Consider the following 25,401-nt stretch of genomic DNA (forward strand, 5'->3'; position numbering starts at 1 on the left):
GTCTTGATGGAGCTGTGAGCCTGGCATCTTCAGTGGCTGGGGCACCTGTACCATATGGGCCCCGAAAGGACTGTGAGACAAGCGTGGGAGACCCGACCCCGATCAGGGAGACCAAGAAAGAGATGGGTGGATCAGGAGAAGGAAGACCTGCAGGCTGTCAGGCTGGAGACCAGAACATGGCAGACAGTCGCAGAGGACCGTGCCCAGTGGCGATTGGGCACGGTCACATGTGGTGCTTGAGGCTAAAAGTCCCCCTAGGCTGATAGTGCCTGGCTAATGTAATGTAATGTAGATCCTTCAACCAAGCCTAGCACACTAATTCACAACTATGACACTAACAAAGAGAAAGTAACTGACAGTTTGGTGCTAATATTATCAATTACAAAAGGCAAAACAAGTGATCTGTCAACAGACTTTTCCAAAATGACAACTGTCATTACTAATACTGTCTACTGTTATTTATTTATTATCCTGGTGTGGGGATACATAGATTGTGATTATGACTCATATTTTTGTCTATTGAAAGCAAAACATCTAGAAATAATAATTAACTAATTTTCACTTAATTATTGGTGACCAAGGCAGCTGTGCAAGATTAAATCTAAAAGACTGTTTTGGGGATCTGCTACATCTTTACAAAATTCTCCCCAACTTGAATAAATGGGACTGTTTCACAACACCAAAAATCTGGGAAATTATTATTATTATGAAACCACCAGACCAATGTTCAAGATCTCCTTACTATGCATATGCACCAAAGACAACTGGAGTATTGCCTTCCTCATCCAACCATGCCTTAAATTAAAATAAAGAAAAAGACACAAGTCCTGGCCTGTGTCTGCTCTTCACCTGTCTCCTTATATCTCTTCCATAACCTCTTTTTCACATGCAGTTCCTGTTTAATATTGTTTGTCATTTGTCATCCACTTTACACCAAATTGTGTCCTCTTCTTCACTTGTGGAATACAGCTTACTATTGTGCTAACACATATTCCTTCACAATTCCCAAGCATTAATAATATCCTGGCCTTCCAATTCCTCCCTCCATGAAACTTTCCCAAGTTGATGTCTAAGACTATTATAATCACCTGCCTTATAATTCCACATATGTTCCCGTCTTTTTGATACTCCTGCATGTCTATGTGCAAGACAAAAATAGATAGAAAGCTGAAGTTATGAATGTTGAAACAGACTGAGACAAAGCAAGAATTTGAGTCAGATCAGGTCCAAAGCCCATAAGTTATAGATAATGTAGATGAGGAATGGGAAAAGTTTTCAGGTTTAATGGTAGGAAGAAGAGAAGAGATGTGTGTGGAAGGAAGAGAAACACACTGATGGAATGACAGGGTTAAAGCAGTTAATTCAAAAATAAATCTTTTTTGGAAGTCTGTAAAAACAAGATCAAAAGATAGAATTGTTTATAATCAGAGAAAGAGCCATGCAAAAAAACTATATTATTATTATTAACATCTGACCCCCATGGAGTCAGAGACTCATCCTGAGAGGTGCACACTATCACACACAAAGCTCATCCAACCATGCCTTAAACTGATTATCTATACTGAATCAGTTTAAGTTCACAACACATTCAGACAATGCATTCCACTCATCAACCATTCTCCATGCAAAGAATCTTCTCACTCCTCTGCTCACGCCGATAAAAGTCATAATGAAATAAACTGGAATGATCAGGTCCAAAGTGATAAGAGAAATAATAGGGAAATAAGTCTGGCAGAGGGTAATCGTATGAGGTGTGACCTACAGTTAGTATGAAGTATGAGGTGTGACCTACAGTTAGTATGAAGTATGAGGTGTGACCTACAGTTAGTATGAAGTATGAGGTGTGACCTACTGCTTAGTATCAAATATGTACAATTTATATATCAATGAATATACTAATTAAAAGTAATGAAAATTTTATTGTCCTATTTATTTACATTAGACTATTGGCAGGATTTGCATATATTAATTGCCGAATGTAGCCTTGATGTCTCGAATGAATGCTTCAAATCTGTTCGTTGGGTTAAGTCCGTGCCACCAAGTTTCAATGAGGTGCCGTGGCAGAAGGTCAGAGGGTTGTCCCATGCATTTTTCTCAACATCTTCAGTTTCAGATCTCCCCACAGCCTTTCGATTAGCTGGCTATGTGCTCCAGTTATTGGGTTAACGAAGTTCTCACTATGGTTTACAGTTTGGTGTACATAATCATGAGTTTCTAAGCCTCTAAGCCAACCATTCGTCAGAATGGAGGGTGGTTCCAAGTGCAACCTCTGCCGTGATAATGGAGTGAAGAGTCTGTCTACCTCGACACTCAACAATCTGATCAGAATGTTTCTGGACCAGCCCAAAAACCCATGGCCCTTCCATCCTTCTGCCGTAATTTCTCCATCCAGGAGGCACTTCCTGAAGGAGAGCTTTCTGGTGACTGCCAATATCTTTCACACATGCAGTTTCACGGTACCCGAGAAACAATCTCCCTCAACTGCCTTTTCGCTTTCCTCGCAGTACAGTTTCATCCATCTGAATAACCATATCAGGTCCTCCCATTTTTGTCTCTCTTCTCCCAAAGTCAAAAGGGGACATCACGGCAGAGGTTAAACTAGTCTACTACCACTTGGTGACAGTGACTAGTAAATTCTTCCACTTATGCAATAGACAGGTCGTTACACCACAGAAATGCAACCTCCAAAATACTCCGTACAAAAAAAGTTGCCGTGAGCTCGGCCACGGCTATCTAAGTAGTGAAGAAGTTGTTGAAATGACAAATCAATTGTGTTGATTGGCACCCTTTCCTCTTGCACTTGAACCCAGGATAGCTGGTGACGGCCCCCATCTCGCCTTCTCTTCTTCCGAATGACCATCCTTGTCTCTCCTCCACATCCCAATCTTGTACACTGAGGCATAGCAGCAGCTTCATCTTGAAAAACACCCTGTTCTTGAAGTCAGATTACTGCGCTTTCCTCATTGTTGATGACTGAGTAAAATGCTCGGCTTCGTATCTTGACATTTACTATCCCTAGAGTAGATCCTCGAGTAGCTTGCCCTTATATATATATATACAGCCAAGTCTATCTCCTCTGACAATGTGACATTTGCTATCCTTAGAGTAGATCCTAGAATAGCTCGCCTTTATATATATATATATATATACAGTGAAGTCTATCCCCTCTCACGATGTGTCCTCTCCCACGGTAGGTCACACTTCATACATGACGTGCATTGGTAGATTACATGCCATACAGTATGTCACAAGTAATACTTGATACTAAGGGGTAGGTCACATGTCATACGATTACCCTGGCAGAGGTTGAAGAAGCATTAAGGAAGATGAAGAATGGAAAATCCCCTAGGATAGATAACACTTCAATCCTGAACAACTTCTGGCAGTTCAGGATTGAAATGGCTATATGAAATAATTATGATTTTTGTTGATTTATGGAGTGTTTTCTTAGATTAATGTGTATTTTTAGTATATTATTGTATCTATTGTACTAGAGCATTTAATAAGCTTTCTGGTAATAAGCTTTCTACATAACTGCAGAAATATTATTAGTATTTACTACTCTTAAGAATGGCACCAAAAACTCATCACAGCAGGGCAGTGTTTAAAGCACAAATTAAAGTTGTTACTACTGAGGAGAACCTTTGTCCCGACGAATGTAAAGTTATTCACTTTGGCATGTGAGATTTTAAGTGGCATATTATATTTGCAGGGTTATGCTACAAGAAACTGATGAAGTTAATGATCTTGGTATAATGGTGGATTGGAATTTGAAGTTTAAGGTCATATAGCAAAATTTATTATTATTATTTCCCCAAGACCTCACAGAGTCAAAGACTCATCTGGGAGGTCCTTTTATCACACACACAACTCATCATACCGTGCCTTGAACACATTCAAACTCCTTGCGGACACCACACTCTCAGACAAGGCATTCCAATCATTTACAACTCTGCACGAAAAAAAACCTGCCTCTCACTCCCCTACTCACACCCTCTTTATACAGTTTCCAGGGATGACCTCTGGTTCTCCCCCAATCTCCCACTATTTTCTGTAGAACTTCTCCAGCATTGATCCTATAACAACCCCTTACCAACTTGCAGGGCTCTATCATATCTCCCCTCTTCCTCCTGCCCACCAGACTCTGCAAATTACATCTTTTCAATCCTTCCTCATACTCAACATTCCAGAGGTCAGAAACTACCTTAGTCAGTCGCCTTTGGACCCTTTCCAACATCTCCTCATCCTTCTGAAAACCAGGTGACCAAATCTGTGCACAATAGTCCATGCAGTGGTGTATTTAGGTATTTCATGCCCCTAGGCCCGAGAAAGTGCCGCTCCCCATATTTAATGAACATGTCGATTTACATGCATAACCTATTTATATCGTAAATTCGTAATATAAATATAATTACAAAAATGAGAGCCCAGAAATTTCTGCTGCCCCTCAAAATTTGCCGCTCTAGGCCCGGGCCTATACAGCCTATACCTAAATACGCCACTGAGTCCATGTGTGGGCTAATCAAAGCCTTATACAACAAATTTGCAAATAAAACTCAGAGGATAATTTCAATGTTGAAACAAACACCTTTGCATATAAGGATAAGAATACCTTTTTCCTCTTTATAAGGCCTTGATAAGACCTCATCAGGATTATTGTGCACACAGATTTGGTGTCCCAGGTTCCAAGGGGATAAAGAAGCTGTAGAAAGGGTGAAAAGAAGAGTTACAAAGATTATATTGGGATTATGGGATTTAGATTATGACAGATTGCAAGTATGCAGATTAGAGATTCTGGTTGACAGGAGAAAGAAGGGTGATATGAGTGATGTGTATAAACTTCTGAATGGATGTTATATGATATTGTATGATGAAATTTTTAGTTATGTGGAAGGTGGGGAGAGAACACAGGGGCATCCATGGAAGTTAAGTTTGTTTGCAGTCAATAAAAGGATAATTATTATTATTATTATTATTCAGGCCTCCAAGGAGTCAAAAGACTCATCGAGGGAGGTCCTTTCTAAGACATAAAGTCTGTCAAGACTCATCGAGGGGAGGTCCCCCCCTGAGAAACACAAAGTTTATCATACCACTCCTTAAACCCACTGACCGTTCTCGCTCCCACCACTCCATCAGGCAATGCATTCCACGGCTCAACCACCCTCCACACAAAGAAATCACTCCTTACCCTCTTGCTCACAGTTTCCTTTCGTAACTTCCAGGGATGGCCTCTTGTCATCACTCCTTCCCGCTGATCAACCAAGCGAAAGAACTCCCCAGTGTCAACCCTGTAACCACCTCTCAACAGTTTAAAAGTCTCAATCATATCACCTCTCCTTCTTCTATCCACCAAACTCTGCAGTCCACATTCTCTCAGCCGATCCTCATAACTATCCTTGTACAGTCCTGAAACCATCTTTGTCATCCGTCTTTGTATCCTTTCCACAGTTAATTTATCCCCTTCAAATCCTGGGGACCAAATCTGAGAACAATAGTCCAAGTGTGGTCTGATCAGAGACTTATACAACGGAATGATAACCCTCTTATCTCTGCAGGTCAGTGTCCTTCTCATAATAGCAGCAATCCTCTGTGTTACCTTCACCACCTTTGCAATATGTCCCCTAAACTTCAGGTTTCTATCAATCATCAACCCCAGATCTCTTGTCTCCCCTACTTCCTCCAGTATAACTCCTCCCATAGAGTATGCAGCATCCCATCGATGTTTCCCAAACCTCAAGACCTTACATTTTGCTGCATTAAACTGACACCCCCATTCATTTGCCCATCTATCTAGCTTATTTAAATCCTCTTGCAGGGCTACCACATCTGCACTATTACTAATAATCCTTCCAAGCTTCGCATCATCCGCAAACAACTGAATATCCCCCTGCAATCCACTGGCTATGTCATTGATATAAAGGTTAAACAATATAGGTCCTAGTACTGAGCCCTGTGGAACCCCACTTGTAACCATCTGCTTCCTGGAAACTGCTCCACCATACACAACTCTCTGATACCTATCAGACAGCCAATCCTGAATCCAGTTGACCAATCTGACATCCAGACCCATGTGCTGCAACTTAAATATCAGCTTATCATGTGGCACCCTGTCAAATGCCTTCGCCAAGTCTAAGAAAATTGCAGTATATGCCTTTCCCTCATCTAATGCTCTTGTAACTTTATTATAAAAGGCTAGCATATTGCTAAAACAAGAGCGTTCTTTCACAAATCCATGTTGATTCTCACAGATAACATTACCCTCATCTGCCCAATGCTGTACACGGTCCCTCACTACTTTCTCCAAGATCTTAACAACTACTGATGACACACAGACTGGCCTATAATCAGACACCCTTATGCAATGGCACTATCTTACCTTCCTTCCATTCCCTGGGCACCTTTGCCAAAGCCAGACTTTCATTGAAAAGCCACGTTAAAGGTATTGTCAATTCCCTAGCACATTCTCTCAAAACTCGTGGCGAAATACCATCCAGTCCCACAGCTTTACTGACATCCAGAGTACTCAGTATCTGAAACACACTCTCCTCCTGTACCTCCAGACCTCGTACCAGTCCTATCCCTCTAGCATTAAAACTGACTCCTCTAGGATGAAATACTCCAATAAAGTGTTCATTGAACAATTCCACTATGTCCTCTGCATCAGTCACTCTATTCCCATTTTTATCCCACAATATCATTCTTCCACAGTCATTTCTCCTCCTACTGGCCACATAGCTAAAAAATTCCCTAGGATTTTCTTTGGATCTTAGGGCCAAACTCCTCTCATATTCCAGTTTCGCTTTCCTTACCACACGAGTCACTCTTCTGGCCTGTGTCTTAAATTCCTCATGCATCTCTTCACCTGTCTCCTTATATCTCTTCCATAGCCTCTTTTTCGCATGCAATTCCTGTTTAATATTGTTTGTCATCCACTTTACTCCAAATTGCGCCCTCTTCTTCACTCGTGGTATACAACTTACCATTGCTGATAACAAATATTCTTTCACAATTTCCCACGCACTGGTGATATCCCGGCCTTCCAATTCCTCCCTCCATGAAACTTCCCGAAGTTGACGTCTAAGACTATTATAATCACCTGCCTTATAATTCCACATAAGTTCCCGTCTCTTTGATACTCCTGCATGTCTATTCATTTTCCAAGTCAAAACCATATGGTCACTCTCTCCAACTGGTGGGAGAGACGTCAACTCAGTTATTATCAACTCTTCTGATGCTATAACCAAATCCAAAATTTTTGAACCTCTTGTTCCCTCTGTTACATGTTGCCTAAGACATTTGTCCCTCAAGAATTCTAGAAATTCCATTCCCCTATTGTTACATGCATCTTCCTCTCTCCAATTTATACTACTGAAGTTAAAATCTCCCATAACAATCATTCTTCTTGCACTTGCCAAACTTAGCTGTCTAAACATCTCCTGGTCCCCATCCTCTGTGCTCCTGGGTCTGTAGCAACACCCCACTAAATATCCTGTCTTGCCTACCTCTACCTCACACCATACGCTCTCAAAATCATTTGTCTCACTACCTTCCAAATTCTCCACTCTTAGAGGACATAGGTCATCACTTATCATAAGCAGCACCCCACCACCACGCTTTCCCCTCCTATCCTGGCGAAAAATGCTATACCCAGCGACTTCTATTCCTGTTTTTATATCCCTTCTGTCAACCACGTCTCAGTGATCGCAATAATTTTTGGCCAGGCTGATGCTATCTGCGCCACCAATTCCTCTCCCTTATTCCGGATACTCCTGGCATTATACAGCATATAAATGCCATTGTTTCTATACCCAGCATTATCCCTTCTAGACTCCACTGGGCTCAGTCTTACCTGACATTGTCTCCCTTCTCCCAAGTATCCATTCCCACAAGAGGCCACCCCTGCTATCATCCTCCCTGGGACACACTGACTCGTTCAGAACAGCAATCTCTCCAGATGCCTACGTCCTTCCTCATTCAAATGTAAACGGTCTCTCACAAACAACTCCTCTCTTTCCTCAAACGCACTCCAAGCATCCACATATACCAGTCCTCTCTTGTCACACATTCTCGCTATTATGCCATTCAATATCACCGCTCTTCTGCTCAGCTCATCATTATCATACCTAGGCAACACGCACACTATTTTTCCTCTCTCTGTCTTCTTCCGTACAGTCTCAAGCAAAAATCTCATATCTCTCGCTGCCCGACTTACATTACCACTCAAGTCATTCGTTCCTACCATCACAATCATCTCATCCACCCTTTCAATTCTCTTAATTGCCATAGCCACCCTTTCTATTGTTCCTCCTGGCAAACACTCCTCACGCATCCTATCCTGAACACCACGGATCATTGAGTCACCATACATTATACCTCTTACCATTCCATCGCTCCTATTGTTTCCATTCTCTCGCTTAGTTTTTCTCACACAGTGCAGTGAATAAGTGAATGGAATAGTTTGTCTTTAGAGGTAGTGGGTGCATTTAATGAGAATGAATTTAAGGGAAGATTAAACAGCTGGTTTGAGTGATGTATAGCCTCTCTCAATGAGTCTTTGACTCCCTGGATGTCTCAGATGATAATAATAATAATGATGGTAACAAGAATAAGAGATAAAATAGAGGAAGGTCAAAGAGAAGAGTAGTTGGTTTTAGAAAAAAGGTGATCAATTGTTGATTTGATTTTTGCTGTAAGATAAATGATGGAAAGACACTGGAAATTAAAAAAAAAAAAAAACACTTTATGGCATTACTTGATTTGGAAAAAGCCTTTGATTGGGTTCTATGAGAAAAAAATCTAAAAACGTTTGGAAAAGATGGGCATAGGAAAAGAAGAAATAGTTATGATCAACATCTGTGTGAAGACTAAATTTGGTAATTCCGTGGGGTTTACACTTACTAATGGACTACGACAAGGAAGTTTCTTATCTCCATTGCTGTTCATTGTGGTGATGAATAGTGTCTTAGATATGTTAATGACTAGAAAAGATAAACAGCTGTGTTTACATGTGAGTGGTGGTGGGCACATTCAGAAGAAGAGCCACAAAAGAAACTCACAAATGGAAGAAGAGTTAGGCACAAAATGATAGGTACATATTAATTGCAAGAAGAGGGAGGACATGGTTTTAAAGTGTAGAAAAAATGTAAAAGTTAATAGTGTTAGACTCAATGGGCAAGCCTTGAAGATTAGTGAAAACTTCAAATATTTGGGAAGTGTACTTTCTTGTGATGTAAATTTAGAAGGATTTCACTAGGCTAAAGATTTTTTTCACAGTATGAGTAATCTAGTTTGGGACAGTGAGATTCCACTGAAGTGCAAGCTTTTGATTAATAGAAGTCACTTTTTGTCCATTCTGTCTTATGCAGCAGCCAAATGGAAATGAAAATTTTAAGGGCAATGCTGGCAAAAACAAGGTAAGACAGAATAAGCAATGTGAATAATTGGAATGTTTTGAGACTAGAAAGTGTTCAAGAAATTCTTGTGAACTCTTGCTTAATTCAGAGGAAAATTTTCAGAACAAGTGTGTTGGTGGGAGAACTAGGGGCCATCCATGGAAACTGAATAAGACTGTAGTTAGCAAGGGTGTTAGAACTAGGTTTTTTGCTTGGAGAGTAGTGAATGAGTGGAATAGTTTGCCAGACTCTGTTGTGGATGCTATGGCTGTGAATGAGTTCAAAGCAAAGTATGATAAATACTGTGAAAAATTTTGAATAGTTCTTGACATGATGTTTAGGATCTCCCTCGATTAGTCTAAAGACTCCTTGGAGTTGTCCATAATAATAATAAGTGGGTTAGGTATAATAATAAGAATGAATTTAGGAAAATTGCATAACATGAAAATTGAGTAGTTGCGGGGGGGGGGGGGGGAGAAGAGACCAAGGAAAAGGTGAAGAAACCAATAAAAGAATATTTAGAAAAAAAAAAAAGAGAAAAAAGACTGATCTGCCCTAACATGACAGTTTCTGTCGAAGCAGTTGTTGATAAAAAAAACAGAAAGTTAACTTATTATCAGTAGACATCTCTTTTTTTCATTAAATGAAACATGAGACATAATTTGTTTGCCTAGAGTCCTAGATCTTCATTATAACAAACTAGGAACCAGAGAAACTTCAACCAAAACTACATATGAAGTTTTGGTTGAAACTTCTCAGCAGTTTGCTATTATGGCATTTACTATAGTAGAAGTTGACAGTAACATGATTTTCAACATCTGGTGTGAGACCACTACTCTGCTTATTAGAGTATTGCATTACTATGTTTGGTCTCCAGAGGTTTGCAGATTATCTAATCCTTAGCCTGACCACAGTACTAATGTACTATAGGTTCACATACAGCCTTTCATGGGTAGGATTCTCTCTCTCTCTCACACAAACTTGTGTATATGTGTGTGTGTGAGAGAAAGAGAATACAGTATATAGTATATATTATATTCATAGTATATACTATATTCATATGAATATAGTACACAAATTATTAAAAACAAGTCAAAACCTTTACATGCTCAACTGGATGTGACATCATAAAGCAGGACATCACAACCATCTCATTTACTATTGAACAAAAAAAAATTTTTGTACGTATAAAAGGTTTATTGCATTTTTATTTTATCCTTCAATGTTTTCATTGTATAGCATGGATTCAGAAACTGAAAGGCACTTATTAGGAACCTTGTTAGAAGATATCAACTTCGTTAAATTAGACAGTGATGTTGGTAAGGCACTATTATTTTGTCAATCTTGCAAAGTAATTATCGTTATTTCATAATCATAGACAGCATGTTTAAGCTTTATCTCTCCAAAATAGTTCTTTAACAATTATTCTCATCACTATCAGGCTGCCATGGAGTCATAAGACATATTAAAGGATATCCACTTGAAATATGATAACTATATTGTGTTTTAAATTCATTCTTGTATGAGGAGTTTCTTAATAAGGGTGAAAGGGAATGAATAAAACAAGGTGGACATATAGATCCATTAATAATGTTCAAAAAGACTGCCATTGCACTGTAGTGTGATTTTCACCTCACAGCTAATTCCAGTTGCAGGATGGCAGCTACCGTATGAGTGTGGTCCAAAACAGGTGTCCGTGAATTCATTTTACACAAATTATAGACTCTACAACCGTGTCATAAATAATTATTTTAATTTTCCGACATTTCGACCTTCATATTAAGGTCATCATCTGGAGTATACACACACACACACACACACACATATATATATATATATATATATATATATATATATATATATATATATATATATATATATATATATATATATATATATATATACAGAGACAATCTAAATTAGATTTCACACAGTTATGCTGAAGAGACAATGATTTGATCAACGGTTATTCTACTGGCCTGACCTCTAGTAAAAATAAAATTACAATAAATAAATGAAATAAAATAAATTAAGTACATCAAAGCTATATTCTATTTAAGACAACATCAGAGAAACATTCTTTCATATAGATCATAGGTGACCAACAGCAGGCCCGCAGGCCGCATGCGGCTCATGAGTGATTTTGTACGGCCCGCAGCAGGATAAAAACTATATTAAATTATATGTATCAATTAAGGTAGTTTCGACCACAGATTTATTGACTGATATACTGGTTATATTATTTCTGATGATGGAAACAATTTATATTCTCAACACGGAATGATCACCTTCAGGATTTGTTATGAATATTGCTATCATCATTGAAAATCGACTTTGATGAACTTGTTACCGCACATGAATGCCGACAGTGTTCTCATTAAGTTGGGTTACAAATTCTCAATCAGAAATATGTAATTAAATTTAATTTAACAACTTATATTTAAATCAATCAACTATTTTATATCGTTTTCCCAGTAGTAAAATGATTTAACAAATATAGTAATTCAATACATATAACTATTGCCTTGAAAAAAAAAAGCAGTTTATTTTTATTAAGTGTGCGGCCCGTGACGCTACCACTCATCATATATGGGCCCTCGTATAGAATGAAGTTGGCCACGCCTGATATAGTTTTGTTATAGTAAAAATGATGTCCTAATTTAGCATAACAATTGTTATATTAGATTTAGGATCCTTGATTACCTATGGTCCTGTTTATAATTAACTCTTAGGGAGAAAGGTTAAATGGGTAGAATATGTGCCTTCCATATGCTTGGGATTTTTAGATCATCATTACTGTTAAGATTAGGGTTATTGATAAGAATCCCTTACAGGCCTCCTTAAATTTACATTCATACCATGTTTTGGTGTGATGTAAACAACAGGTGCTTTTCCAGTCAATTCTATGTAAAGCACATATGGGCAACCTCTGGCCAGATTCGGCCCTCTACATCTTTTGATCCGGCACTAATCTATTTCAGCAAAGTTTGTCTGATTCATGGTGGGAGAAAACATGGTGTGTTCTATTAACTCACATTAAGCTGACGTCATATAATTTGCGCAAAACACACTATATTTTCTCTAACCAAGATCTCTTTCTCACTTTGACTAGCAGCGTGTGTGAACGTGTTACAACGTGTCAGTTCGGTACTTGCATTGGTGTTGTGCTTTGTTCAGTGCCTGCATTGATGTTATGTTCTGTTCTATGCCTGCATTGATGTTGTGTTCAGTGCCTGCAGTGTAGAAGATAGTTTTGTTTGACAGTTCTGAATATTGCTTATAAATTTGGGACAATGTCAGGAGTTATTGCAAACAAAAGAAAAGTAGATGCAGAGAATTGTCAATTTCAAGACAACTGGACAGAGGATTATTATTTTATTCTGAATAAAGGTTTGCCTGTATGTTTGCTGTGCAACGAATCCGTATCCATCAACAAAGAATACAACTTGAAGAGACACTTTACTTCGAGACATGCAGATCACCCAAAAATTGATGGACAACTACGAAAAGATGAAATACAGAAGTTGAAGAAGAACTTGGATACCCAGCAGCAAATGTTCAATAAGCAAAGAACGTAGCACCACAGCATTCGAAGCCAGCTTTGTGGTAAGCGAAAAAATCGCTAAGCATTCTAAGTCATTTGGTGAAGGAGAATTTATCAAAGAATGTCTGCTGGATGTTGCGAGTATAATATGTCCTGAAAAGAAAAACAACTATGAGAATATTCGTTTGTCAAGACATACTGTTGTCCGGCAGATAGAAATTATGGCTGATGATATCAAAAAAAGTTTAAAAGAGAAGATTGCTAGATTGGAAGCATTTTCAATTGCTTTGGATGACAGCACCGATGCCTCCGATACAGCACAACTAGCAATATTTAATTGAGGAGTTGATGCGGATTTCAACATCACAGAAGAATTATTGGCGCTTCGGCCGTTAAAAGGAACAACTACCGGTGAAGATATATTTGAAACAGTCAACACAGTCTTCGAGAGATTTGGGCTTAAATGGCGTTCACTATCTGGCATATGCACTGATGGAGCCCCCTGCAATGGTTGGTGCACAGAAGGGATTTATTGGAATAGTTCATGAAAGAGCAATAGAACTACAGATTCATCCGGAAAATTTAACAAATTTTCACTGCATTATCCACCAACAAAATCTGTGTGCAAAATCGATTAAATTCACAAATGTTATGGAAGTTGTAGTAGCCAGTATTAACTTTATTAAGTCATGTGCACTTAATCACTGCCAATTTAAGGTGTATTTGGCAGACCTATTTTCGGATTATGAAGATGTGTCTTATTATTGTGAAGTGAGGTGGTTGAGTAAAGGTAAAATGTTAAAATGATTTTATGAGCTTAGACAAGACATTGCAGATTTTATGGACATAAAAGGAAACACAATTAACCAAGTAAAAGATGATGAGTGGGTGTGTGATTTAGCATTCCTTGTAGATGTCACCGGATACCTAAACGAACTGAATCTTAAATTGCAAAAACAAGGACAATTGGTTCATGAACTGCATGGACATGTCAAAGCTTTTTGTAATAAACTAAGATTGTTGGAAAGTTAGATAAGAGCTAAAAATTGTTATCATTTTCCTACTCTAGCAACTCATAAAAATATCCCTTATAATTGTTATGGAGATGAACTGAAGGCACTAATAGAGCAATATGATACAAGGTTTGCCGACTTCAAAAACAAAGACTCCACATTCGCTATATTTGCTCATCGTCCGATGGATGCTGATGTAAATAATGTGCCAGAAAACTTACAGATGGAACTTATTGAGCTTCAGGTGGATTTAGTGCTAAAATCACAATTTAACAACATTGCTTTGATGGATTTTCATACATTTTATTTGGTGGAAGAAAAATATACAAATTTATGTGCCTTTTCAAGAAAAATCATTTGTCTTTTCGGCAGCATATATATGTGTGAACAGTTTTTTTGAAGATGAAATACAATAAATCAAAAATTCGGACAAAAATAACGGATGAAACCCTCGAAAATTCTATGCACTTATCCTTAAGTAATATTAACGTCAATCAGAGAGTTTCTTGCCGAATATAGTAAACTATAAAGTATCAGCGACACTAGCGTTAGCCAATGGAAGTGATCCTAGTACGTAGTACAATACCAGGCAACTCGTTGCAAAGGTGGAGGAAGTTCAGATCGCTATTCATAGGTATTTTCCATAATGTAAAAAACACATTTCCTAGGAAATGTATGCTGTTATTACATTATGGAGGGAGGTCACTACCCAGACTGGTTTCAGCCTTTTTTGAGGCTTCATCAGTGAGTAGCTAGACCTAATACCAAAGTGTATAGCGAAAAGAACTTATGTACTCTGCGAACGAGTTTTCCAGCATACATTTCCTAGGAAATGTGTTTTTACATTATGGAAAATACCTAAGAATAGCGATCTGAACTTCCTCCACCTTTGCAACGAGTTGCCTGGTATTGTACTACGTACTAGGATCACTTGCATTGGCTAACGCTAGTGTCGCCGATACTTTATAGTTTACTATATTCGGCAAGGAACTCTCTGATTCAGATCTTTGAGTTTCTTATTCGGTTTTAAAACTATGTGGGATTTAATATCCCCTTAATTTAAGTAATGTTTTCATTGCCGAAATGAAGCTTATTAGCTCTTTATACTTAAGTTAAATTAACGTCAATATTGATAGTCTCGTAGTTGAAGTATACAACGCCAATCTTCACATTAAATTGTTATGTCATTCATTATATTATAAAATTTATGTAGTGCTTTATACCAAAGCATTATATTATAAATAAATGAAATATGAAGTAGCAACTTGTTTTAATTCATTTAATATTAATTTATTTTATTTAATAATTTGGTCCGGCCCTTGACTTGGAGATAGAATGATAATTTGGCCCCCGAACTAGGAAAGGTTGCCCATGCCTGATGTAAAGTGTTCAGGGCATGATCAGAAAGACCAGCTTGACCATAGTTATTATATTTAATGTGTCATTTATGTTCCTTTTTTCTGATAGGAATTGTGTGTCCTGTTTCCCCTATATAGGGCAAATTACAGGTGCAATGAATACGGTATACTTCAGGGTGGGCCAGTGGAGGGAGTGGATCCTTGGATGAGTTGAGTAAGTTCTTTAATTTTGCAGGAGGTTTAAAGGTGGCTTTAAAGTTGTATTTTTGTAGTATTCTGTTTATTTTGTCTGATATCCCTTTAATGTATGGAATGGTTATAGTTTTAATGTAGTCTGGTTTATTTTTGTTTTTAAGTGAGGTCTTGTACAGAATTTTGTTGATAGTATTTTGGCTGTAACCATTTTTTTGGGAAGGTATTGCTTATAACTTTTAATTTATTTTTAAGTGCTTGTTCACTGGAGAAAATCTTTAAAGCCCTGTTTTTAGTGTATTAATGACCCCTAGTTTTGTGTTGGGTGGTGGTATGAGTTTGTGTGTATATATTGGCCAGTATGCATTGGTTTCTGGTAAACAGTAAAGGAAAAACTGCCAGAAAGAAGACATGTGACAAGTGTATCTAGAAATGGAAGTGTGTTCTGCTTTTCAATCTCAATTGTGAATTGTATGTGTATGTGTTTGTGTAGTTTGTTTAGGTGGCTAAGGAAAGTGTCTAATGTCTAGCAGCCATGGGGACAGATAGCAAAAACATTATCAACGTATCTAAGCCAGACTTTGGGTTTTAAAGGAGAGGAATCTAGAGCACGTTCTCAAAATGTTCCATGTAAAAGTTAGCAATGGGGGGGGGGGGGGGGGGGGACAATGGCGAGATATGGCTGTGCCTTCTTTTTGTAGGTAGAAAGTCTTTTGCGACACAAAATAGCCAGAACATAGTACATGCACAAAGAGAGCTGTGATATCAGGAAAGAATTTGTCCTGTAATAGAAGGATTGTGTCATTGATTGAGACATTTGTAAAGAGGGCAGAGATGTCAAAACTGACTGATAAATCATCTTTTTCCAGTGTGATGTTTTTGATTTTGTTTACAAAGTGTTATGTGTTTTTAATATGGGGGGGGGAGAATGACCTACCAACTCCTTGAGTGTTGATTGATGCTAGTTTCTTGGCTAGGTGATAACTGGGGCTGTCTATACCTTCAACTCTCAGCCAGAGTGGTGCGTTTTGTTTGTGAATCTTTGGTAGACCATAAATTCTCGGGAAATGAGCGTAGTGCATAAGTAATTTTTTAATGGTATTTTTAGGCCATGTGGTGACCGATTTAAGTAGTTTCTCCATTTTTTTTTTATTCAATTGGTAGGGTCATAGTTAACAAGTTGATAGATGCTTTGTCTGAGACTATTAGATTCATTTTTTCCAAATAAGTAGTTCGGTTTAGAATAACTGTGGCACTGCCTTTATCAGCTCTAGTAATTACGATGTCCAGATTTAATTTTAGTGATTTCGCCGCTGTCAATTCTGATTTTGTTAGGTTGCTGGTTATTGTTTTAATATAATTTAAATTTAAAATGTTAGCGGTTTCCAAACATACTTTATATGGTATGGTGGTTGGGAATAAATCTTGAGCTTCTTTCTATATGGTAAATAAAATTAAGTTTGTTAATCATTCTGGGTGCGACGGCAAAGTTTAAACCTTTGCTGGGTACTGCAAGTTCATCATTATTCAGGGTGTGGTTAGACTGGTTGACTATGTGACTGTTCGCTGAAGGCAGTTGGTGGCTCCTGTTGACCCTTGCTTCTGGTTGGTTGTTGTTATCACTGGCTTGTGGTTGGCTGTTTTCATTCATTTTGGGGGAATTCAGAGTCCATAATTTGTGTAAAATGAATGCTGATCACCATGTAACACTAAAGGAAAGGTGTCCATGAAATTATTCGTTTGTTACAAAAGGGGCTTCACCAAGTGACATTCACTGTAAAGTGGCACTGTAAAATAAAAATGTGATGTCCAAGAAGCAGATGTGTTTTTGGTGCGATGAATTTAAAGCAGGCTGTGGTGACATTGAAGATCAACATTGGACAGGCAGGTCTTCATCAAGCAAGACAGAGGACAACATTTTGTGCATTAAGGGAATTGTTCTTGAAGACTAGTGAGTGAAATTGCACAAGTGAGTCCACTGTTTACAAAATTTTATAATAAATTTAGTTTAATCCTTTATCCAAGTATGTGCAAACAAAGTTTGCGCCTGAAAGTATCTTCAGGACTGGGGTAAACTGGGGTAGTATAACACTGGGCAGTTTGCAAAATTGTTCACGATGTCCTTGGCTTTAGAAAAGTGTGCTCCCACTGGGAACCTTGACAATTTTCAGAGGAGCCCAAGGCAACACACACGCATGAGGATGTGTCTGGAAAATCTGTTGTGATATAGCAACAAAGGCAAGGATTTTCTCGCTCACCTAGTAACAGGAGATGAAATGTGGGTTAATCACTTTACTCCAGAGAGCAAAACAAGACTCCATGACCTGGAAACATCCACAATCTCCTGTGCGCAAAAAATTCAAAACTGTTCCCACTGTCCAAAAAGTCATGGTTGCAGTGTTCTGGGATCACTAAGGCATTCTGTTGGTGGACTCTTGTCATAGGGTGGAACAATCAATGCAGATTTTACTATGCAATATTGGACAAATTGAAAGCCAACATTCAACACAAATGACCAGGACTCTTGACAAGCAATGTGATTTTGGTGCATGACAATGCTACTCCACACACTGCACATACTACTCACGAGTGGTTGCGCTGTAATCGTTGGGAAACTCTGCCAGACTTAGCACCTTCAGACTTCTATTTGTTTGCCCCCCCCCGTCTCAAGAAACACCTCTGTGGAAGGCATTTCACTATAGATGAGGAAGTTCACCAGGCAGTGCAATGTTGGTTATTACTGGGTGTGGGCATGGACTCTTCAGTACTGGTATAAACTGGTCTATCATTGGAACAAATTCATGAGCAAATTTGGAGACTTTGTGGAGAAGTAGTGCATGTTCACTTATTTTTTGGTGTATAATTTCAACTTCCTGTTATTAAACATCCTAGAGAAAAAAAAATGTGTTACCTTACTTTTCAGAAACCCCCCTCATACTTCCCCTATGGCAGCAATGCATTCTGCTCAGTGTACAAAAAAAAAAACTTTTCTTTATTCTCTTACTTATCACACCTTTATTATTACTGTTAATGACAATTAGTTTATGTTGCTTATTAAAGCTTAGTAAAACTTTTCTTTCCATGGGACCTGGAACATAAGAACAATGAACCACTTTTTGCTTGATGTCCTTACTGAACAATTTCACAGGTACAGGTTGAAATTCTTGTCTACAAGAAGTAATATAGATAGGAAAAGGTGACATTCAGAAGAGTAGCACTGTTACTTAAAAGTAATGTATGTAATGCATTTCTTGGATATAACTGTATTCATGGAAAGTTCCTGACTGATACACTTAAAATTGGGATTAAAGCTCTGAATGTTTAGTTGCCATGCTCCTAAGCATTCAGAAAATGGAGAGAAAGAGTTTCTTTAACTAGCTACAAGACATAATAGCAAGTTTTAAGAAATGTGATATTTTATGGGATCTGGATGCCAAGGTTGGCTCATTCCAATTACAAGTCTGAAGTAACTGAACCATTTGGGACTGTCAATTGCATCTATAACAATGGTAATAGATTCCTCTAGTTATGCAAGCTAGATGGACTGAGAATTACCAACACCTATTTCAAGCATAAGGATATTTACAAGGCTCATAATTGCTAAATTGAGTCTCACCTGATGGTATCCATAGGAACATGACTGGTATGTTCTAATTAATAGTAAATGCGAAAACTCCATGCAAAACACTAGGACATACGAAGTGCTGAGATAGAATTGGCCTACTATTTTGTTAACATCATATTGTAACTGATGCTCTGAAAATGTACTCTGAGGTCTACCACTGTCTCTTTTAAACTGAAGCATTGAGAAGAGCTGATACTGTTAAAATTTACCAGGATGAGTTGCTCAGACCTACAAGAGTGTGATGTAAAAAGTGTGTGGTCTTTAATAGCATCTGAGCAACTCATCCTGGTAAATTCTAGCAGTATCAGCTCTGCTCAATGCTTCAGTTTAAAAGAGACAGCGTTAGGCCTCAAAGAACATTTTCAGAGCTTCAGTTGCAATATGATGTTAACAAAGTAGTGGTCAGAGTCTATCCGAGCACCTCTGTATGTTCTAGTGCAGTGGTGGCGAACCCTTTTATGTGCACGTGCCAAAAATTTACAAATCAAGTTGCTGACGAGCCAGCGAGTGCCAAAAATTTACCAATCGAGTTGCTGACGTGCCGGGCAGTTTTTAATAGGGAAAAAATTAATAGAAAATTAATCTAAGTTTATTTATTTATTTAATAAATTTATAAAATATACATTTATTTATATTTTATAAATAATTATTTATAATTTTATAAATAATATTTATTTATATATAAATTTATAATATTATTCAGTAAAATTGATTATTGTATTATTAAATTAATTTTAATGATGTTGGTTTGGAAAAAAAAAAAAAAAGGGTAGTGAGAAAAATTTTTATGCATTGTAACTTACATTCGAAGTTAGCTGAGCAGGGGAAGCAGCAGAAGGATGTCAACTTATCGATGAAACATTTACCATATTTCTTCGAAAATAACTCACCTTCGCGTATAACTCGCACCCCTGATTTTACTTTACGGTTGGGGAGGGCAGTTGACAACACGCCCTTCCTAACAGCCATTATACTGCAGATGCAAGAAAACAGGTAGTTTTATTGTATCCTGAATAAGGTACAGAGCCTTTTGCAGTCTGTGTAATATATTTCTCAACAAATAGTGCAATTACAGACAGCTGGAATAAAAACGGCACTAATTAATGAATCACTAGAAAAAATACAAGAAAATGAAGACATTGAGAAAGAATGGAATAATATAAAAGAAATTATCGCATCAGCAACATATGAAAGTCTAGGAACACACAAAAAATATCATAAAAATAAAAAATTACATATATGGGACAATGAAATAAAAACAATAATTGAAAATAAAAAGCTGGCTTTAAAAGATGGTTAAGTAGCAAAAAAAACAAACAAACAAGAAGATGAAATTGAATATAAAAAAAGACAAGCAATAGCCAAAAGAGAAACCAGAAAGAGACACAGAGAAAGCTGGGAAAAATTTGTATCATATCTAGAAAATGACATATACAAAATAAGACCCAGTGCGTACAAAATAATAAAACACATGAATGCAGATATACAAGAAACTGCAAATATAAATGGTGAAATTGATATAAAAGAATTCTTGGATTACTTTACAGATCTTTGGATGGATAATACTGGCATCAAAAATAATTACACCAGAAACTTACAAAATACCTTAAATGATATAACAATGAAAGAATTAAAGGACAACATAAAGAAAATAAAAAAATGGCAAATCAGCAGGAGAAGATGGGATAAACTCCGAACTGTATAAATTTGCTGGAAAAACATTTCATCAAAGATTACTAAAATTTTTAAATAAAATATATACAAATGGACAAATACCAATACAACGGAATACAAGCATAGTAATACCTATATTTAAAAAAGGGGATAAAACAAAACTGCTAACTACAGAGGTATTAGTTTATTGAATATATTCTGCTATATATTTTGTAGCATGTATGATAATGAAAAACTAAAAATATACAGTGAAAAAATATTATTAGAATGTCAAAATGGATTTAGAAAAGGATGCTCTACAATGGATGCAGCTTTCTGTTTAAAACTACTTAGAGAAAAAAAAGAAGAGAATTTTATTTGGAAACTCATCTTTTGTTTATAGATTACGAAAAAAAACATTTGACAAAGTAAAAAGATATATATATACTGATGATATATTACAAAGAATAAATATACCTAATATTTTACTACATGAAATATTGAATAAATATAAAGATAATGAAATAAAAATAAAAATAAATGAAAAGTTGTCTGAAAAATTCTATAAACCAAGGAGTAAGACAAGGATGTCTTCTGTCTCCAACATTTTCAATATTTACATAAATGAAATATTAATACAGAGGAACACCTTAAACAATCAAGGTATAGAAATTTACCGGAATAACAAAATAAATACGCTATTATTTGCAGATGATCAGGTAATAAAATCAGATAAGGAAGACAATTTACAAAGAGCAATATATAATTTAAATATTACTGTAGAATAGTTTGGAATGAAACTTTCCATAGATAAAACTAAAAAAACAATGGCATTTTGTGGACAAACTCCAGTTAGAAGCAAAATAGTTATTAATAATAAAATAATAGAACAGATAAATACTTTCAGTTAACTTGGATGTGAAATATCATAAAAACTTCAAACTTTTTACAGATTATAGGCCTGATAAATAGAACACTCAACCCAAATATAGTACAAAAAGAAAGACGCTTGAAAATATACAATACTTTAGCAGTGCCCACATTATTATATGGCAGTGAAATTTGGGCAATAAACAAACAAGATAAACAAAGAATAAAAACAAGTGAAATGAGATTTATCTGCAAAATACACATTATTAGATCAAAAAAGGAATAAAGACATTTTAAAAGAACTAAAATCAAAATCAATAGAAGAAAAACTAAACAGTTATAAAGAAAAATGGATTGATGATCAAACCGAATGGTCAACACCCGACATCCTAAACAAATACTAAAATATCAGCCAATTGGAAAGAAAAGGCAGGGTAGATCTCAAAAAAGGATACTGAATAGATAATGAGACCAGAACAGACCAATATGGTCTATACCCGTAATTAGTGTTATGATGATGAGTAATGAATCACATGTCCCCTCTCACAGAAACTATGCTGTATAGACTCAAGCAAAACCATATGTTGCACAGGAAACACAGTATCTAATTAAAAACTATTGTCCAATTTTTTAATTATATGAAATAAGTGTTTTTGCTTGATTGCATTTCAAATTCTCGATGTCATTATGACAGATCACAAAGACTAACTTCAAGTAACATTCTACCACGAATTGAAACATGCCATATAATGCTCAAATGCAAACAAGCAACAATAAAAATCAACTAAGGGTTGAAATTTTGTGTGAGTTTAGCCCGCCGGTAATGAGAAGTTACGTCGGAACGATAAACAACATCCCCGACGTGAATGTGTTAAAACTAAGAAATATATAGTGAATGTTATGACAGTTTCAGATGTTATGAAATTTGGTTGAAGAGATTTAGCATTTCAACTCAAGAATTGTCAGTTGCCTTTGTCTTTGGGTTGTGCGATCTTTTGTTAATATCGTACCAATCATATGCATGTTTTCATAGCTGCTCTCTGGTGTAAAACAAAATTTAACTTGTACGTATTGTAACAATTAAAAATAAATTCAATAATTTATAAATGTATAAAAGGATATCACCTGTAAGTTGTTGACGTGCCAGCAAAATTCTCGGACATGCCATAGGTTCGCCATCTATGTTCTAGTGTTTTGCATGGATTTGTCTCATTTTCCCAGAGAATGCTAAAAGGAGTTAGGGACAGTATTGCGTAAGAATTATAGGAAATCAGCTTATTGTCTATTCCAAGTATTATTATCCATCTGCATTATTATATTCCAGAGGATAAAGGACTTGGTTGACAAGCAACTCAGAGATGAGAAAGATGGATTCATAAAGGAAAGAAGATGAATAGACCAAATATATTCACCAAGGCAAATCCTTGAGAAATGTTTAGAAATCTGTAATCATGATTTTTTTCTTTATTTATATATTTTTTTCTTTTATGTGGCTGCCTCCCACAAAAGATTTATTTGTGAACCTATATATATATATATATATATATATATAAAATCAATTAAAATACAAAAAAAATCCTTAACCCATCCACAGTACAAATGTGCTATAGGTTCACAAATAGCCACGATAGCACACCCAACCAAAATGGGCAAGCTATTGTGGCTTATGCAACCCGCGCTACAAAATTCACGTCAGTTTGACTGCATGATTGCATTTTTATCAATGTATAAAAGTTTTAAGAGTGTGCAGCACATCAGTGCTGTACAGTTTTAAGAGTGTACAGCACATCAGTGCTTATCTTAATTCAAAGTTATCCTACAATTAATGCCATTAATTGTAGGATAACTTTGAATACTTTAATTTATCAATTAATTGTAACCAAATCTGTGCAGAGTGAGGTACAATGTATTTAAGATACTGTATATTAGTAAACAATAATGAAGGAGAATGCTATATTTGGTTGGTATATTTGAATTACTCAAAGGTGTAAAATTTGGAAGAGGAGGGCAAAGCTTACCTTCTTTGACTACAATACTGTTTCCCATTGTAAATATGGGAAAAAAAGTTATAAATTTATCGAAAATTATATATTAAAAATTTGTCTATATTATATATAAAAACTTGCCTACCACGTAGTTCACACTTCACGTTCACAAAACAGATATGAAACTCAGAAAACAAAAACAGTAACTCATGACAAATGACAATGTTCAATAGGATTGGTTGACACAATAACCATTAAATTTCAATAGTATTGGTTGACACAGCCTCTAGGTGCTATTGTCTCAGAGCTCACCCTGCCTCACTTTCCAAGTGGTTTAAAACTACTAGAACACTAAGAATTTTCTCCACTGCGACATCTGTACATCTTTTCAAAGGGCTTGAAGGTATATGTATTTTGAACACACATCCAGACTATTAATGCGAATGTGGTGCAATGTTTATGCATTGAAAAGTGTCTTCTTTGTGAAGCATTATTATATTGTGTTAACTTTTAGGAATCACGCAAAGTCTGGAAACAATTAGGACAACTAGGGGAGACTTTAATGGGAATAAATGCAAAAACATAATATTCGTGATTTATTATTTGGTGGATGAACACTGCACACCTAGCACATCCTGAATATTCGCCCCTGATATATATATATATATATATATATATATATATTCATGCTCATGGAAGGATTCAAACCAGTTGGTTGCAGGAGCAGATACCCTAACCACTCAGACAATCAAACTGGGAATAAAGACTTTTGATTCTTTTGAGATTGTAAGAGCTTATGGAGCTGAGACATGGGCATTGTGTAAGAGTGATAATCAGAGACCTGATGCTCTTTTATTCAATGATGTTTAAGGAGTATTTTGGAAATAAGATGGTTTGACTTTCTTGATAATGATGAGATATGTTGGAGGAGTGGTCAGCCATCTCTGAGTACTATCCTACATTAGGAAAGGCTATGATGGTTCAGCTATGTTGTCAGAAGCAGGACATTCAATGATCAACAAGATTATGTTGAGTGAAGTTCCAGAAGGTGTTAAGAAAAGAAGCAGGTCCCAGATGAGATGGATTGACACTGTCAAACAGACTTGGCATACACTGCTACTTCATGCCAGTGAATCATTGCATCTGTCTTTGCACACTAGCAGCATATTGTAGGAAGCTTCATACTGAAGTAGGAAGACATTCAATCTAGTTGGATCTCCAAAACTGTTGGTTACTTGATGAACTTGTATGTATATAAGTATTATTGCACAGTCATCTTCATGGAGCTCAGTGACTTGCTGCAGGATGCCCACTTTAGCTATATCCACACAATACCTCTTCTTAAACATATCATGATGAAATTCCTGATATGTTAATTCAAATTAGTCTTCATCAATCCACTTAGACCTTGGTTTTCCTCAGGGTCTTTTTTTTTATGACTTCTTGGAATCAAATTAAACATCAACTTTGCTAATCACTTCTATTTTGTTTAAGTGACCTACCATTGAGACCGACTCAGTTCACACATTCCTGACTGCTAACAATTGATTCCTGCCTAATCTCTTCTTTTTAATATGATTCTGCCATTGATAATATGTATTCATGATTTTTTTCACCAAATTAATAATAGTACCACTGCATAAGGGTGGTGATGGTAGAATGGAGGGTGCTGCTAGTGTGCAAAGACAGATGCAATGAGTGATACAAGCTGTTAAAAAAAAAAAGATAAGTATTAGTAGTAAGGAATTACTACTAACACTTATCTCTGC

At 36.6% G+C, this 25,401-nt stretch overlaps 1 protein-coding gene across 3 annotated transcripts in view; it reads left to right on the forward strand.

The window, feature by feature from the left end:
* The window catches only part of LOC150098713 (uncharacterized), a 160,431-nt gene that overhangs the window by 69,393 nt on the left and 65,637 nt on the right, over positions 1-25,401 (forward strand). For all 3 annotated transcript variants that reach the window (XM_090404805.1, XM_090404803.1, XM_090404804.1), the window contains exon 5: positions 10,632-10,711. In XM_090404805.1, coding sequence (XP_090260931.1) covers positions 10,632-10,711 — 80 coding nt within the window. The remainder of the gene's footprint in view (positions 1-10,631; positions 10,712-25,401) is intronic.

The sequence above is a fragment of the Typopeltis vanoorti genome, chromosome 15, assembly GCF_054136105.1.
Source record: "Typopeltis vanoorti isolate ZY-2024b chromosome 15, IOZ_Tvanoo_1.0, whole genome shotgun sequence".
Taxonomy (NCBI): domain Eukaryota; kingdom Metazoa; phylum Arthropoda; class Arachnida; order Uropygi; family Thelyphonidae; genus Typopeltis; species Typopeltis vanoorti.